Raw genomic sequence first — 18661 nt, forward strand, 5'->3', positions numbered from 1 at the left:
ATCGTGACTTGTTCATGTTTGCATGTTTTGCTTTTCATACAAACAAGCAGTAATTGCATACCATACATTTAATCTTTAATTGTTTGTAAATGTTTATAAACTATTGTAAAAATTTCCAATTCTCAGTATGTATAAACGTTTAAACTACCATAACATTTTTATACAATATTTATTTTAACAGTTTATTACTAACAAAACTATGTTTTACTCCTATACTTGCATATAGGAGATCCTCAGTTGTTGTAAATAGATCTGAAAAATATTTTTTGAACCAATGAATGGAAGTTCCATACATAGCTAAACAATAAAATTACATAAAAGTTTTATAAGTTTAAAGACAGTGTAGTTATATTTGTTAAATTTACTTATAAACAGGGAAAGTATTTTTTTGACATACAAAAGCTTTCAATGTATACATATTAATAACTTGTTCAAACGATCAAGAAATTCGGCAAAAACAACTACTTATGCCTTCTTATTGAAGATTATCAGTGTAAGTAGCAAAAAGGAAATTTATTTTTCTGAAACGGATGTGCTCTATAAAGCTTGTTTATCACTAAACCTGGTTATTACGTCACAGTAGTGCCCTTAAGCTGCACTAGTAATTTCTCCAAAAATTTCAATTAAGCTACTTGATGAAGTGAAACAGTTATGATGCTTGATTTTACTTACTTTAATAAAAAGCTTATACAGACATCCTTAAAAAATATATGTTGTACAAGCAAGTTAAATGTTATTGTTTGTCTACTGTCTAGTTTTATCTGAAAGCAGTTATGTACTTATAAAACAAGTTTTAAAACTTACTTTAACTATATTTTTATCGTGTTTCGTTTTTCTAAAAGAAATAAACAAATTAAAACACAAACTTATTTTTGTTCTATGTTTAAATTTTTGGATTTTATTCTTTAAATATCAAAAAACTACTTGAGGTTATAGTCGTTCTCTTATCTTAGGAAACAACATAGTTTGAAAAAAATGGTTTCTTACTTATATTTAATGACAAATAAAGTGCAAAATTTCTATCTATGTTAATCTTTAAAGTTACAGTGGTCTTAAATCAAGACTATCAAGAAAGCACAGTTTTTTGCTATTTTTTCTTTATTAAGTTATATCTTCGAAAAAAGGTAAAATAAGGAAATTCTTAATCAATTTAAATGACAAATTTCTTTAATATATGATTTTAAACATTTATGAGAGAGTAATTTGAAGTTGAATTAGAATTTTTTTAGTTAAGCCAAGTACTAAGATATTTGTATTTAAATTAGATGCTTTTGCTTCTGTTGAAGTTTTAGCTGCTTCATGAGCAATTGTCTTGTGTAATTAAAAGAAAAAAGAAAAAAAGCATAAGCTGAATAGTAGTAAAAAGATTCAAGAAAGTGCTTTATATTTGCTCAAAGTTTAAATTTCGGTTGAAAAATTTACAAAGAAGAATTAAACAAGAATAATAACAACAAAAGAAATAAACTTTACCCGCTGTATACACAAATAAGTAGAATGGTAAATACTTGAAGCTTGTTTAAGTTACACAAAAAGTTCTCGACAGTTTATAAGTCTTTGTGCCAACAAAAAAATACTTTTTATTTCAAAAAGAGCAAGAAAATAATAATAGGGTCGGGCATGAGTCATATCTTTTGTTTAGGAAGTTGAGTTTGTACAACGCAGATTCTTAATTTGAAAGTAAAGAATAAATTAACACCTTATTTTCTCCCCCTTTTTATAGTCATACTTAGTTGGGTTTTAGATCGCTTTTGTTGTTTTTGTCTTGGTATAATTTAAATAAAATTTAAAGTCTTAAGTACATATACACAATTATTTTAATTCTAAACAATTTAATTTTTGTAATACAACAAAAATCTTTAAACAATTTTTGAAAAACCAAGTAGGGAAAGTACTCTATGTTGTTTAAACTTTAAATGACAGCAAAACCTTAAGTCCCTTGACATTAAAAATCGGTCAAGTACATACAATAAGAAGTATAAAAATACACATCAAATTCTACTTTGTCACAAAAACTATCATGTTGAATTACAGCAGAGAAAATTTCCTCAAAATGACAGCGGGTTTGTTTACAAAAGTCTCATTTGTCAGCTGTTTTCTTTTATGCTGCACTTGTTTTTAATTTCAGATAAATAGCAAAAACTAGAATTTTAACTTCGGGCGCTTGTCTAAAGAACAATTTCAGTCAAATTTTAAGTTTTTCTTTCATAAAGTTCTTTCCTAAGTTAATGCATATAACTTATGTCAGATATTTGTTTTCGCAAACTATCTGTTTGAAGTAATTTTATATTTTTGTATCTAATCCATCCATTTTTTATTAAAAATCTTAGTATTTCTTCTGTGAGATTTACTTCACAGTTTCAGTATAAAACAAATAGCTGTAAAAACATAATAGTTAAGAACACAATAATTATACGGTATTAGTTTCATTCAATATATTTTGCTTGAAAAATGGTTTTTGAAAATAAAAAATCTACTAAAATATACTGATTGTAAAAAATGTGTGAAAACATTTTATCAGTAACATATGCATGCCCTTAATTAATTTGATACAGCATATGTTTTAAATGATCCTGTTCTTTTTTTAGTTTTACTGACATTTTAGTAATTTATCATTACGCCTGTAAGACTTAATTATGAACAGAAGCATACTGGAAATATGTTTGGACATGCTTTTTTAATTACCTTTTTGTGTTGTCTGGTTTAGGAATTACCTCCTACTAAACCATTTTGAAATTAAATTTTCTTCAATAAACATTTTTTAGCTTTATTTGTGTAACTTTTTTTTCAATTTTAAAATGAAATTTTATCAAGCTAAGTTTTTATTTTAGTTTAAAAGCATTTCAGTTTATGTATGTTTTAATATAATTATTTCGATATATTTAGCTAATATAGTACTATGACTGTTCTCTCTTTTTTAAACATTAATCATGATCTAAATATTAATCGATCACGTATTTTTTGTACTAAATATTAAAAAAAACAATTTTTTCAGTTAAAAAAAATTATATACTTTTTAATAAAATATTTTTTACTACAATTTAGAAAATTTATAGAAAATGACAAAAAAAAAATAAAACTAATGATAAAAATTGTAAACAACTAGAATTAAACTGTAAAAAAATTGATTAAATACCTGTTGTTTTTGTTTATATAAAAAAAAGTTAAAAACTATTTTTTTAAAGTCGTGTTTTCCAAAACAAATTTTTACTTACTTGAAATAAAAAAAACAAACAAACTTAAAAACATGTAAAAAGTAGACTTTTAATATTTTTCAAGACAAGTAGTTATTGCTCGATCATATGACAGAGAAATGGAGAAATATTATTGGCTGACAATAGCATCACGTGATAAGCAGGGTTCATATCTATCTGAAGACTACATAAAAGTAGCAGTGACAGTTATGCATGTTAATGACAACTATCCAGTTTCTGACCAGCCAAGCTACAATATCTCGTTAGTTAAATAGTACATGTTATGTAATAAATAAACTAAATTACTATTAAAAGCTAATTGTTACAAAAGTTTTAAAAAAAGTACAGTAAAATAAAAAAATTAGTGAAACTTGTTTGTAAATATGATGGTCATTAACTTTACGTTTATTACAAAAACTTAAAGTATTTTAGTTTATGGTTTTTGTTTTTAAAGTATAAAATCTTGAATGTTTATATATGAAAAGTATAACAAAATTTATTTTAAACGTTAAAGCAAATAGTTGTAAAAAGTATATTAAATATATTTAATTACAGTGTGGATTCTGGAACACCTGTTAACACTCCTATATTAAATATACAAGCATCTGACAAAGATGAAGGTTTAAATGGAAAGTTTACATACACTATCTTGAAAGCAGAAATATTTAAAATAAACTCTGAAACAGGTTAATTTCAAAAGTATTTATGTGTTTGTTTACTATTTTGGAATTACAGAAATTTTGTAAAAAAAAAAGTTTATTGAGCTAGTGTTCAGAAACATTAAAGAATTAAAAATTAAATTTTAAACTAAAATGTGTTATGCATTTAGTTGCTATAGGTCTATTGGAACATCTTTAATATAACTATTTATAAAAATCTATAAGTTGAAAAAAAAAAATAAAAACTGTTCATAGTTTTATATTTTAAGTTCCAAAAGTTGTTTTGTTTAATATTAGATAACCCCTTAGATAATATCTGTTTTGTAACGTTTGCATCTAATTTTTTGTACTACTTATAACTTTTATTGTTTATTAGTATAAGTTATTTATAGTTACCGTTTAAATAATGAGTTTGTTTGTAAAATTCTATAGATTGTAATAAGTATTAAAAACTGTAAGTTTAAGCGTATGTTAAAAAAGATCCAAGCGAAACGAATTCACTGGAATATGTAACAATATTGGAAATCGTAGAACATTCTTAAATTTAAAAAATAACTTATATCAAGTAACTTTTTTATGTAATTAAACTTCAACTTGTTGTTGTAAATCCAAATTAAAAAAAAGTTATCATTTACATTCAATTAAAGGCTAAATCATTAGCGGTATATAATTAAATACATTCTCAAATTTTTTTTTACAGTTACTGCTGATATATTGTTAGGAAATTTACGTAGTAAAATTTAGTACATACGTCATGAAGTTCAACGTGACGTCGAAATTTTTATAAGTGGTTTTTTTGTCATTTTAATTGGTTTTTGTCTACTTTTGTATGTACCTAGCTGAAAAATGTAGTCATGTAAAGGTCAAAACGTTTGTCAAAATGGTAGGTATGCTAACGATAGTAATTAGTATTTAAACTTAAGACATATAATGCACTTGTTAAGTACACTTACAAATAAAACGTTCTGCTAGAGCTATAACGAATTCGGTTACATCAAAAAAAAAAGTTTGATTAAAAAGGTACTGAGTTTTACTCACTTAAATCTGTTTTAAATTTATATTTAATTAAACGTTGTTTCCTTTGTTGTACATGAAATATTAGAATTACTAACAAAAAAAATATATAGATTGATTCTTTAACAGAATACAATAGTCAAGTTGTAAAATGTTAACAAGATTTTAATAAAGTCTCAAAGTTGACAAAACAAAACTTGTATGACCTGTAAGTCACAATAAAAATTAAATTTACTTACAATACCCTGTGGGTTTATAAAAGGAAGCCAAATTAAACAATTGAAACCGCTCTCACAGAAAGTGAGCTAATCCCTATTTACTTTTACCGTTTAACTTAGCTAGTCAAAAGCTATTTTGAATGTCTTTTGTTAATCAGTAGCGCGTAGAAGTAAAAGGATGACATTTCAATTTACGTGCGATTAGACATATTAAAAGTCGCAGTCTCTATAAGAGCTAATTCCAACCGGATATTAATAAAGTTTTTAAATTTAGTTTGTCAAATATAATTTAATATGATACTGTTAAATAGCAATAAGTAAAATTTAAAAGATTTTTAATAGTTATCTTAAACCAAGCCTATAGTTTGGTGAAACTGTTTATTTTTATTTTGAATAAGGGGTTTGTTTGATAAACTGATGTATGGCTGGTTTATTTTATTTCAAAAGCTTTAAATTAATATTTTAAAACACATTTAAAGTGTATTATATTATTTTTTAACTTCAAATATCGTTTTTGCTTTAAAAAATTTAAAAATTATCATTTACACAAATAAGAATTTTATAGTAAAACTAACTTTGATATAGTTTTGGTTATAGAAATGTTTACCTAAAATGTGTTCCACAATAGTGTAAAAAACTACTTATATATATAAAGTAAAAATAATACACATACCTGTTTCAGTAAATGCGCATAGGTTGTGCTTAACACTTATAAAAATTACCTTCAAAACATCAAATTGCCATAGAAACAAAAAAACCGAAATAAGTTGTAAAATTGCTCATAATAGCCAAGAGTTTGTTTACATTCACTAGGAAGATCAAACGCAGTTATACTGCTCATTTAGCAATTATTTGTTTTAAAGCAACAATGCTTTGTGAGTGAACTTGTTTTGATTTGAAAGCATCAATCTAATTAAAAAAGAAAATATAATAAAGTAGTAATTATTTCCTGTTCATTTGATCCCTACCAATTATGCATAGCAAAGGTTAATTTTATGAGCAAGCATTCTTAAATGATTAATAACTTAAGTAAAGATATTTGCAAAAATATATAGTTCAGCAACTCAAATATAAAAAAAAATCTGATAAAAAATTTATATTAATTTTATCCAAGATAAAACTTATCGAAAAATAGATATACTTTTTTTTCTAACAGAGACTTTTATTTAGCATATTGACATTTTTTAAATTTTAGAGAAATATCTGCTTTAAACACTTACAGTCTTTTATTTTGTTTTATTAAAATGCTACAAAAATGATATTTTTTTTAGTTTTTGAATAAGATAGCAATTGCTTGTGTTACTTAAGTTAAATTTAATTTTTAAATGATGTTACATAACAATATTTGTTTAATCTTGCTTTGTGTATTGTCTCAACTATTGTTACGAAATATTGAATGAAGCTTATAAATAAACATAAAACTTTATTTTAAATAATCTTGTTTGTTCAAGAAATCATTATTCTTCTGCAATTTAATAAAATCACATGTTTTTATTATATACGAGTAAGGATTTTTTATTCAATGAAACACGTCAAAATACTTGTGTAAACCACAACTACTTTAAAAATCTGAAGTTCATCTGATAAAATAATAAAAATAAAATTAGAATCTTTTACATTTTTTGTTGGTTGAATTAAAACATAAAATGGGTAATTTATCAACTAATGTTATTGAAATGCCAGTTATGTAGATAAACAAGGATACTTAACTCCTAAATAACAAAACATGTCTTATGCACTGAATTAACCTCAAACTAAATGCAGCAAAACATATAATGATTGCTCTCAAGTCTAATACTTGCGTTTAGTTCTAATTTTACAAAGTAGATCTTATTATCATTATTTTTGTCAAAAATATTTTTTAACACCTTATTAAATACAAGAATAAACTTGTTGTAATTCTAAAGGTAAAAATTAAAACATTTTTATTAAAAATGTTCTGTCATAAAACCTACATTTTGAAATGAACTTTTATTAAATACGTTGTCAAAAGTTTTATACAGACTTTTGCAATTGATTGTATCCTGTATTTTTATGTTTTTAGTAATCAATAATACTAAAGTTTATTTGAAAACTCTTATGAACAAAATCTTTCGAACTATTTTACGAATTGTTTGATGTGGTCAGACTTTGAATTTTCATTTCCTTACAACAATATGCATTTGACAGCAAAAATATACAAATTTGATGTTAGCAGCAAGGTGTTTTATTTTTTAATTTAAAAGATATTATAAAAATAATACTTTAACAGCTACTTGTTTGTCTTAATTATTTGAAATATTAAGCTTACTTAACAAAGCAAAGTGTATGTGTTTAACATCAAAATAAGTTTAAACTAGTCTGAATAACTTGTTTAAAATGTAAACCTAAAAAAAATAATTATTTTGATTAATTTGTTTTTCTGTGATGTATAATTTATAAAATTGAACAGAAACGTCGTTAAAAAATCGTTTTTACTAAATTGTTAAAATACTGACAATTACTGTAAAGTTCATAATATATATGTTATTCATTACATTCGTATATACAGTAAAGTAAACGACTGTTGAAAGGAAATCTTTTAAAAGCTTCAAGTACTTTATTTTTCTAAATGGAATCAAAAACAAATAATATTAAAAAATAAAAACAATCTAATGAGTAATACACTTGATGTTATAACACAGTTAAAAAAAGTTGTACGACAACAAAAACAAATCAGTAAAGTTTTTGATAAAAATTTCTTGTGTTTAAAATAAAATTACAGTACGGTACATAGGATAATAAAAAAAAAGAACGAATATAAATGTTCATACAAAACTGTTACTTCTCAGCAGGAGACTAGTTCACAAAATATATTAAAATTTAGACAACTTGGGTGGTTACTTCAAAGGAAACCAAAAGTCTTAAAAAATTAATTTACCTATAAACTTTATAGAATTGTTTATTGTTTATTACCACAAAGATAAACAAATAACGTAATCGTAGAAAAGTAATTTATCATAAATTGTTGTCTTATAAACATTAACCAAGTGGTTCTGTTTATTAACAAAAACGCTACCCTAGCTTATATTAAGATTTAAATAAACATAAGATTTTAAAGTATTAGTTAATTTTTATTACGTTTTTTCCTTTATATTAGCTTATATTACATAATTAAATTTATAGCATTTTTAAATGGAATTCTTTTTGTGCTTTTAAAACAGCTTAAAATATTTAAAGTTATGTAAATGAAAAACATCAAAAAAAGTATTTTAATTTTCACAGCATTCCCACGCTTTGTAGTTCTGTGTGTTTTTACCGCAATTATGACGTAATTAAGAATATATAAATTGAATTTGTTTAGAGCCAAGTTTCTGTACAACTAAACAAAACTAAATGTAATTATGTATTTGTGTATTAGGATAACTTATAAACTACTTTTACAATAGTTTTAACTCTATTATTTAATAAACTAACACTAATAAAAATGAACAAAATGTTTTAAGACTAGAGTATACGTTAGGTAAATAATACTTGTATTTTTTATTTATTAATTTTTTTATAATTGACAAAGTTTAATTTTATTTACATTTATACGTAGTTTCTCTATAAATTAAAAAAAGACAACGTTTAATAACTAATAGAAGAAATAAGAATGTTAATTAAAAATTAGTTTATTTATTCAAATGTTTAATTTTTAATGATGTAGTGTATAACTAAATAAAGAAGTAATTCTTAAGTTTAGTATAAAAAGTAAACTAAAAATTTATTTGGTTTTACTATTTTTTAACCGTTTTAGATTTATTTCTAGGTCAAATTTACACTGCAAAAGAGCTGGTACCAAATGTACTTGATGGATTAAAACAAATTTCGTTCGTTGTAAGTTTTAATTCAAATATTCATGAAACTATTAATAAAAATTAGTCTAAACTCAAGATCTTATAATGTAATATGAATCAACTTAAAAGCACAAGTTTTAAATTTTAATCTTTATTTAGTTTTGTGATGATTTCTGAGGTTTTCAATTTAAAAAAAACTGAACGTAATTTTTTTTATAGCTGTGTTGATAGACATATTTATTTATCTTTAAAAGATATATGTGTGGAGTATCTGTTGTATCTTAAAGTAGTTGTTTTGTTTCAAACTTTATTCAAAGTTTTGATTGTGTTTAAAATTGTAAAGATTAAACAACATAATTTTAAAAATCACTTAAAAAATAGAGAATTCATTAAACTTATCAAAAAAATTTTTCAAAGTTACGATTTTATGACGTAAAAAAACTTCCGTCGTGAAATGAACTGTAAATTTTTGACACAATTTATTTTTTGTATTTTTGCATAAATCTATATTATTAAATTCTTGTACAATTTGTAACTTCAGACTGAATAATAATGAAAACTTATTAAACTTACTTTATTTACTTTAAGTTTAATTGAAGCACCTTTTTTCTTTTAATAATGTTTGTTATACCTAAATATTTGTACTAAACTACTAAAAAATGTTTTATTTTTTGATTTACATGTTGTATACATTTTTAATTATAATTAATCTTAATGATAAGTTTAAACTGTACTTAAATAAAAAGCTAAAATAACTTTTATATTTTTATTACATTTCAAAACTAGAATACAGAAACTGACAAAAAGTATAAAGCTGGCTCTATTTTTTCATGTTTTGTTATAATATTAACAACTTTATCTCAAAGGTTTATGTTGCGACCAGCCAAACTTCTACTTAACAATACATAATGTTATCAAACAAATTTTAATTTGACATGATTAAAGAATATCTTAGCAAACAATCTACACAATATTAGCAGTAAATTTAAATTTGAATTACTCATAAAATTTTGAGCAAAATCCTTAAAAAAAAAATTCTTTCTGATGACAGTTTTCAGATTTTACACTTTAAGTTCGTAACTTTTTTTGTTACTAGATTCTTAAGCTCTGCACTTATGTGTTCTTTTTCTATGACCTTACTGATTAAATAAATCAAAAACTACTAAAAAAAAGCAGTCAATTTATTTTCTTCGCGTAATTAATTATGACAACAATAAATATTTCAAATTGACCTTGACTTACGATTGTTTAGAGAAAAGGTTTAATAGTTTAAATAAGAAAGTTTTTACTTTCCCAAGAACAAACACTTGTGTTTTTAATTGACCAAAAAGTAATAAGCAAACAACTTTATAATAAATATCTGAAGTTTAATGCTATTTTATTTACGGTTTATTTAGGAAACTGTTTTATATTTTTATCTATAATGCGTTTTCAAGCTAGTTAAGTTATCATAATTAACTGATCATAAATTAAGCCGTATGTCTTTTCACATGAAGTTAGCTTTAGTAAAGAACGTCTATTGTTAACTAATAATTGTTAAAATTGAAAAAAATTAAGCTAAATATGGAAGATATAGGAGTACCAAGTTTATCATCTCAAGTTCCAGTGACTATAAACTTTAACCAGAAAAATTTTAATGAAGGTGGACTTTTTATTTGGTGAGATAACAATTTATTGTCGGATATTCGGTTATGGAGAAACTGACAAGATTCACAAGAAATGTCAGTTGTTAATTTATTTATTTTTTGTTACACGTTTATTTAATTATTAAGCCAAAAACAAAGTTTTCTTATACTTTTTTGTTTACACTAAATTAGATAAACTACAACAATATAGTATATATTGTGCAAAATTTACAAACAGTTAGTTCAACCAACTAAATTATAAGTTTTTTTTCTTGATTTTTTAAAACCTTACGAAATAATTTCTAAAGTTTAAAAAAAACTAAGATTTTAAAATATTATTTATGATAAATAGGTCTAATGGCACGTTTAATACCATTGTGTTGCATTTAAACTACAGAATTCGAATAAAAGCATATGGTACTCACCAAGAAGCAGTAAATATTAAATACTCATTGATTAAAACGAATGATTACATAATAGATGAAAACACTGGAGTTATACACACTAGTAGCAGCAACTACAAACTAAACACAGTGCAAACCATTAGGGTAAATTTTTATTTAAAATAACTTCTATTGTAATTGTTTACTGAAAAATTGTAAGCGGAATACTCTACAGTTTTAACAAATTTTGTAATTATTCTTGAAGTCCACAGTAGTAACAATAGCGTTGAAAAAGAAAATTTTCTTCTCTGTAATCTCTTTTCAAGTTTAAACTAATTTTAATTGTTAAGATAATTATTTAAAGGTAAAAGCAACAGACAAGTATTCTAATGAAGCTTCTGTGCAATTAACTATAACCTAGGTTGAACGACCAAGCTTGCCAAGAAGGTCTAACTAAACTTGCATTTGAAAACAGAATTCATAGATACAAATATCAGGAACATACGAATTTCAAACCTTATAGAGACAGATTTATTGCAAACATCAAACCTGTAAAATCTGTAAAAATGAAAAAACAAATATTAGCTTATTTTATATGTATGTTTTAATAAAATTCTATAAATAAAATTCTATTTTCTGCAGAACACAACTACTTGAATAATTACAGTCGAGTTAGCTCAAATTCATAAATACTATTTTTATGTAAAAACAAATAATTAAATACTTTTCTTTAATTTTACTTATGCATAAAAATACATTTTAAGTAAACTTCGGCACATTATAAGAGTCAAAATTGTTGTAATTAAGTCATAAAATGATAAAATACTTAAAGTTGTACCTTTGATAAAAGAAACTTACTTTTTAAAGAAAAACTTTACTAGCTCTTTTGATAGCCTTAAAAGAATTTTTAACATTCTATAAACTACTAACATCAGACGAAAACTAAAAAAAACATGTTATTCTGTATCATGATAAAAATTAATGTGTAACAAAAACTTCTAATCTGACAACACATTGACCCGATAATCAGACAGAGTAAACCGATAATCCACCTAAAGTTGTTAAACGCAGCCCACCAAAATGTCTTGATGGTTCTTTAAGGTGTTTATAAAAAAAAAAGTTATATTTACTAAGTCAAACATAGTTTGATAATTGTTGCTTAAATCTTTCAAGTATTTATTTTTTATTTGAAAGAAACTCAAATTTATACCTTTTAAAACTGAGCGCAGCTAAACTAATTAATTAACTTTTTTGTTTTATGTTTTCAAATTGAATAAGTATTTTTGACTCTCACTCGTTAAAATCTTACACATTAAAAAAACAACAATAAATGTTGTAAAGTGTAATTGACACAATCCTTAAAAAACACATTCATTTTTGAGAAAGCAATTGATCAACTCAATCGATTTTTTGTCACCAGAGAATATCAATTTACTGCAGCTTATATCCGCCTCAAATATAAAATATTATACAAAAGATGTTGATTAATTGCTTTTTCATTTTAGTTTATCTCTTAATTGTATCAGTAAAGGCAACGCATTGCTGTTTTATTGATTTTTATATACAGTTAATAGTTCAACTTTTATAAAAAAAAAGTTTAAAAAAATATTTTTCTAATTTTAAGCAGAAAGGATTTAAAATTTAAGAATAGTAAAAATAACCATTTATGGTTTGTTTAGGATTATTTTGAAAAAATTACAGGTAAAATTTTTGAAACTTAAACTTTTTAAGCTAAGAGTAACTAATGTATTTGGTGAGCTTAAACCACAAAAATAAAAATAATAAATTAAACCAATATGAATTTAATTCAAATTATCCATTTACTCAGGTGGAAATGAAGATTTAATGTTCTTTTTGCATCCAAATAGTGGAAATTTGTATGTATTTGGTGAACCTGATGCTGAGAAAATAAATAAGTATCAATTAACCGTGCAAATCTCAAATGGACAAGCTACCAAATCAACACAAGTAATATACTTAGTTTAGATTTACTCAAATACTAAATGCATATTTTTTAGTGTTTAATAAATTAGAATTAAATTAATTTTTCTATAAAAGGTGTAGTATTTAATTACTTTTTAATTAAACTATATGTTTACAAAACAAAGTATGTGAAGAAAGACAAATTCTAACTCTTAGGTTACAATAGTAGTTGAAGATAAAAATGATAATCAACCACGATTTGATTTTCCGATAATTCGTATGAACTTAATGGAAAACGTCCCAATAAACAGTTTAGTGACAAAATTATCAGCAAATGATGCAGATAGTCAAGCTTCGAACAGAAATTTCGTTTACAAATTAGTTGGTGCTGCAGACAGAAATAGTTTGGATAAATTTACTGTCACATCAAACGGTTTGTTTTATTTTGTTGCTCATATATTTCTACTCAGCAGTAGTTTTATTTGAATATCTTAAACAGGTCACGTAAGAACATTAAGTAAATTGAATCGGGAATGTCAAACTAAACATCATTTAATTGTTCAAGTCTCTGATCAAGGATCACCTGATCCATTTAAGGTTAAATATATTTAACTAATATTCCATTATCTTTAATTATTTCTAATATTAAATAAAAATTTATTAGAAGTTCTAGATTGCAGACTTTATTTTTTTGTACATTTATATAGTATAAAACCATGTTTATTTAAGTAAATAATTAAAACAATTTTTTTACAGAACAACTGTTACGTCATAATTACTTTGAATGACGTGAACGAACATACCCCTGCTTTTACCAGTCAAAATTACCGAGCCCAGTTTTTAATCGATGGTGAAAACCCTAGTTTGCCTGAAACCCAACAGGTGTATTGCATGATTGAAGGTAGCAAGTTAGGCGAAATTATTTTACTTGTAGACGCAGTAGATGACAATATCGGTCGAAATGGTAAAATCACTTATTCTATTGTTAAAGGTAAGTACTTATTACAGTAATTGTAAATATATATTTTTTAGAACTTTTTTTTTTATTATTAAAACAATTTTAAATCAATAGTTTGCTAACAAAATAAAAACTCTTAAAGTAAAATCACATTTTAAAATATCATATTTACTAAACATTAATTAAAAATTTTTTAGTTATAACAGTTAAAACTTTAATGTTTCATAATTAAAATAATACTAGATAAACTTAATTGTATATTTTTGTTTAAAGAATGTTCTTAAAGTTTTACTAATAAACATTATCATGAGCATTTTTTCAAAGTTTTTGGTTTTGAATAACAAAAGGCAATAGCACTTTTATAATTTTGTTTTCATAGCAAATATTTCGAATAATTCGATAAAAATAGTTTTATAACAAGCCAAACCAAACAGAATAATAAAATTATTTTGACTTTAATACCCTTTGTTTAAAGACCTCACCTCTATAATATTCTAATATTCAAAAAATAATGTTGGTCTTTTTAGTAAATGAAATCTTTAGTCGCTCCGCTGTATACAATGAGAAAAATCAATCTTTTCTTTACGAACTTGCGCTATGAAGTTTATTTTCTTGTATTTTCGATTTTAAATAAAATTTTTTGCTCACTTCCAAAACACTTTCAATTTATCCTAGACCGTATTTATTTTTATAAAATCTTTTTTTTTTCTAATGTACTAAATAATTTATAAAATTTATAAATGTAAACAATTAGTGAAGTATTTTTTTTCAAATTTAAAAAGTATTTGATACTAAAAATCTTGACAAAAAAGTTCGGAACTAAACAAATTGGTTTCCCTAGTAGCATTATGTAAAAAAAAAGAATAAGTGACAATTTTTTTGGTTCTAAGTTCTTTGAGGTAAAACTACTAATTTAAAAACTGACAATGAGTTAGAAACGCGTCAGGTTTTAGTATAACTGACAATTAGATGTCACACATGACTTTGCCACTTTGTAATTACTTTATACTAACAAAAATTTTCAAAAGTTACATTAAAATTGAACATTTTAGCAATGCAAAATCATTTTTAGTTTCAGTTTGTTTGTTAGCTTTAGTTTTATGAAAAATTATGAAATGTTATGAAATTAGTTTTAAAATTAGGTTGACCTCAGTAAAGTTATACATTATATCAAATAGTTTCTTGAATTTTTAAATGTTTTGCAAAAGTTTAACCTAGATAAAGTACAAGATATCCGTACTTATTATAAAATAATGGTTTTTAGTCCTAAAACATCTGCAATAAAATAATTATCTTACTAGAAACATTTATGATTTGCATCAAAACAATAACAGATGTTTACAAAACTTTTAAAATCTACCTGACACTGATCTTTTTAAACATTGAAAGTTCTGACACATAATTCAATAATCCAATTGATACCAGTCTGCATCAAGTAACTTATACCGGTTTCAAAATAATTAGTAATGCTAATTGTTTTTAATATTTAATTACCCGTCAGATTAATCACCAATTCGTTTACTCTGGTTTGTTAGAGATCAAAGAACATAAATAAAATTTCGTGAGTGTCATTTAGAAAATTGAATTAGTTATTAAATTTAGTTTATTGGAATTCATTATTAATGTTTATTTTAGACAGAGACATGCTATTGAAAATTGTTGCTAACTAATCAGTTTGAGATTTTTAAGTTAATACTTTCATTGTATAGTAGATTTAGGTAGCTTTGAATGTATTCAACAATTTAAAGCAAATTTACAGAAATTAGTTTATGTTACTATCAAAAACACTATTCGAATAACAATATTTAAGGTTTTAGCATTTTAATGAAACAGTTTATTAACGATTTGTGCAAATTTTCCTAGTAGACTTTAGCACAAAGTTCTGTAGAGCTTTCAAGTCCCATTATGACGTACGACTGTTGAAATTTGCTGAAAACAAACAAAAGCACAAACTTTATGTCTGGTTCAAATTTTTATCATCAATCAAATATTCTGTACTTAGGCGCTTTGAAACATTTAAGAACCTAATATTTAACTATTGATGAATTTTTTTGAAAACCAAAGATTTTCAAGAAAATAGTTCTTAATAATCAGTTACTTATAAATTAGTACTGGTTTGTATCAACTTAAATTATTATTAATATTTTTATTCACGACATTGATGTATTAAATAAAAATTTTATTTTTTAGTTTTTTGTTTAAGATGTTTGGACGTATATGCATTTATTGTACAACACTTAAAATTATAAACATAACCTTTATTATTTTAGGCAACAACGCTGGAGTATGGAGAATTGACGAAACCACCGGTGGTTTGAGCGCTGTCAAGTGGCCAACAATTCAAAATGAAAACAGCGACATTGTGCGGACAGAAATTTTAACTGTAGAAGCTCGAGATGGCGGACAAAATTCTCGCGCTTCAAGAATGAACGTTTCAATTGAAATAAGAAACTTTAGAGACAATTCTCCTCAATTTAATAATGACGTCATTCATGTTAGCATCGCTGAAAACACAACTGTGGGAAGGTAAGATATTAACATAAACACTATTTAGTTATTAACAGCAAATTAATAATTGTCAGTTTTAATTTCAGCTTGGTTGCAAAGGTAACAGCATCCGGTCCAGCCGGTATATTTTATGACGTCACAACAGGTTATTCTGATCACTTCCGGTTGGATTGGTTCACGGGCAGGGTGACTCTTTTGTTGCCGCTCGACTACGAAACTCGTCGCGATTACGTCTTGTGCGTCGAAGCGAGGGGCGGTGACGTAATGGTGACATCATCAATGCAATTAAAAATTCATGTCACTGATGTTAATGATAACAGGTTAAAACTCTAACAATATAAATAACTTGAAATTTTAACAGCAATTGTTTTACAAACAAAAGTTTTGTTGTAGTAGTATAAAAAGCAAAAATACATATTTCAGGCCTATTCTTGATCAGACAAGATATTCATCCAAGATTTACGCGAATTCATCTGATCAAAGTGTAACATCGCAATTATTTGACGAACAAGGTAACGTCTTAAAAGTGGAAGCGCATGATATAGATACTGGATTAGGGGGATCGCTTCTCATCTGAATATCAGGATTTCATTGATGACAGATTTTTAGTGGACGAAAGAAGCGGTGCTATTCTGAAACTTAATGGAAACCTTCTCTTTGACCATTCATACAATAACATCTATCAATTCATGGTAAATTTAGTATTTTTAGTGTATACGTTAAGAAAAATAGTTAAGTTAAAGAGTTACTTTGATCAGTTATAGTTTCTTTTTTAATTAAACATTTTTATTAAGGTTCAAGTGACAGACAGAGGAAGTCCTCCTCTTGTAGCAACTGAAAGAGCTTACGTCACTGTACAATCAATTTCTCATTATTCTTTAAAATTTGCTAAAAATCGCTATACGGTAGAAGTACAGCCACCTTTGTACCTGGATTTTTGATTCCAGTAAATTTAGAAGTTGTTGAAAACGGCTTCAATTCAAAATCAAAGTTAGAATACTCAATAGAGCCGGAAAACCCATATTTTGAAATAAACAGACACAATGGCGAAATTAAAACAGTTTTAAATCTAATTCCACATCAAAAGAAACAACACTAAATGTAAAAGTATCAACCAAAGAAACTAGTTCTTATACTACTGTCAAAATAGTTCTTCTTGAACCTTATAGTGGTGATCTAAAATTAAAAGAGATATATGTTGAAGAAAATTTAAAAAAAGTATGTCAATATAGTTTCATAACACATTTATTTTTGATTTATTTGATTATTTATTTTATTATGAAAACTTTACTATTTTTCAACATTTAATAAGGATTTAAAATTTTCAGGGAAAAGCATTGTAAGCATTGTATACATTCACAACACAGTAGATGTTGACTGTGTTTACACTTTATTGAATCCAAATCCACATTTCAACGTTGTTGGATCTGCTATTCTTACCACCAATGTAACACTAAATAGAGAAACAAGTTCTTATCATAGAGTACGTTACAAATGAATTAAAAAACTAATGTCAACATAATTAACATAAATCAAATAAATTTAGATTTATCACTATACTTTAGTTTTATTTAAGTTGTTGTATATTTAAACTGTTAACAAATAAATCTAAACTTTCAGCTGTTAGTTGAAACAAATTATCCAGCTTCAAGTCAAAGTAGTCGAACTGAAATAAAGATAAATGTCGTAGATGTGAATGATAATGCACCTGAAATTTTACAACAACCGATTAACATATTTATACCTAGAAATGGTAAAATTGGAACAGCTGTCAAACAGCTTAATATTCATTTAGGTGATAGAATGTATTTCAAATCAAATTTAATTTTTGATTAAAGGCTAAATATTTATTTTACTACAATTGTTTATAGAATACTTAACAAACATATCTCCAGATCAAGGCAATTGACAGAGATTTTGGTCCAAACTCCCAAATAAAATTCAGTTTGAACGGTCCCGGTACTAAATACCTGAGAATAAATCCTAAAAGCGGATTGGTCACCACCAGAACTTACAAGTCATGTGAAGTCAGAACGACTACTGACGTCACGATAATCGCGGAAGATCAAGGTAAACCCCAATTGCGAAAAGAAGTGAAAGCGACTTTGCACTTCACAAACGGAAACCCGCTTTCAAAAGGGGTTAAATCCCCTGTTTTTGTAAAAGCGCGGGAAAATTTACGCATAGGAAGTTTATTGACTGATGAAATTGGATCGCCGTTTACAGATTCTGTTGAGAAAGCAAATTTTGAAATTGTTGATGGAGATCCTGAAAGTAAATTCCAAATTGATTTTAAAACTGGTAAGTTATTACCTCAAATTAATTTTGAATAAAATAAAATTTCTTTAAAAAAATGAAATGAACAAGCAATTGTTATTAAACTAA

General features: G+C 25.1%; 1 protein-coding gene across 1 annotated transcript in view; it reads left to right on the forward strand.

The window, feature by feature from the left end:
* Positions 1–3310: 3310 nt before the first annotated feature.
* LOC145828991 (protocadherin Fat 1-like) overlaps positions 3311–18661 on the forward strand; it is a 30375-nt gene continuing 15024 nt past the window's right edge. Inside the window, exons 1-11 of the mRNA XM_082936735.1 lie at positions 3311–3453; positions 3747–3877; positions 12716–12855; positions 13027–13243; positions 13310–13407; positions 13567–13801; positions 16039–16294; positions 16363–16596; positions 16700–16802; positions 17071–17181; positions 18172–18577. Coding sequence (XP_082792861.1) covers positions 3311–3453; positions 3747–3877; positions 12716–12855; positions 13027–13243; positions 13310–13407; positions 13567–13801; positions 16039–16294; positions 16363–16596; positions 16700–16802; positions 17071–17181; positions 18172–18577 — 2074 coding nt within the window. The remainder of the gene's footprint in view (positions 3454–3746; positions 3878–12715; positions 12856–13026; positions 13244–13309; positions 13408–13566; positions 13802–16038; positions 16295–16362; positions 16597–16699; positions 16803–17070; positions 17182–18171; positions 18578–18661) is intronic.

Source organism: Thalia democratica, chromosome 2 (genome assembly GCF_965202585.1).
Source record: "Thalia democratica chromosome 2, ktThaDemo2.hap1.1, whole genome shotgun sequence".
Taxonomy (NCBI): domain Eukaryota; kingdom Metazoa; phylum Chordata; class Thaliacea; order Salpida; family Salpidae; genus Thalia; species Thalia democratica.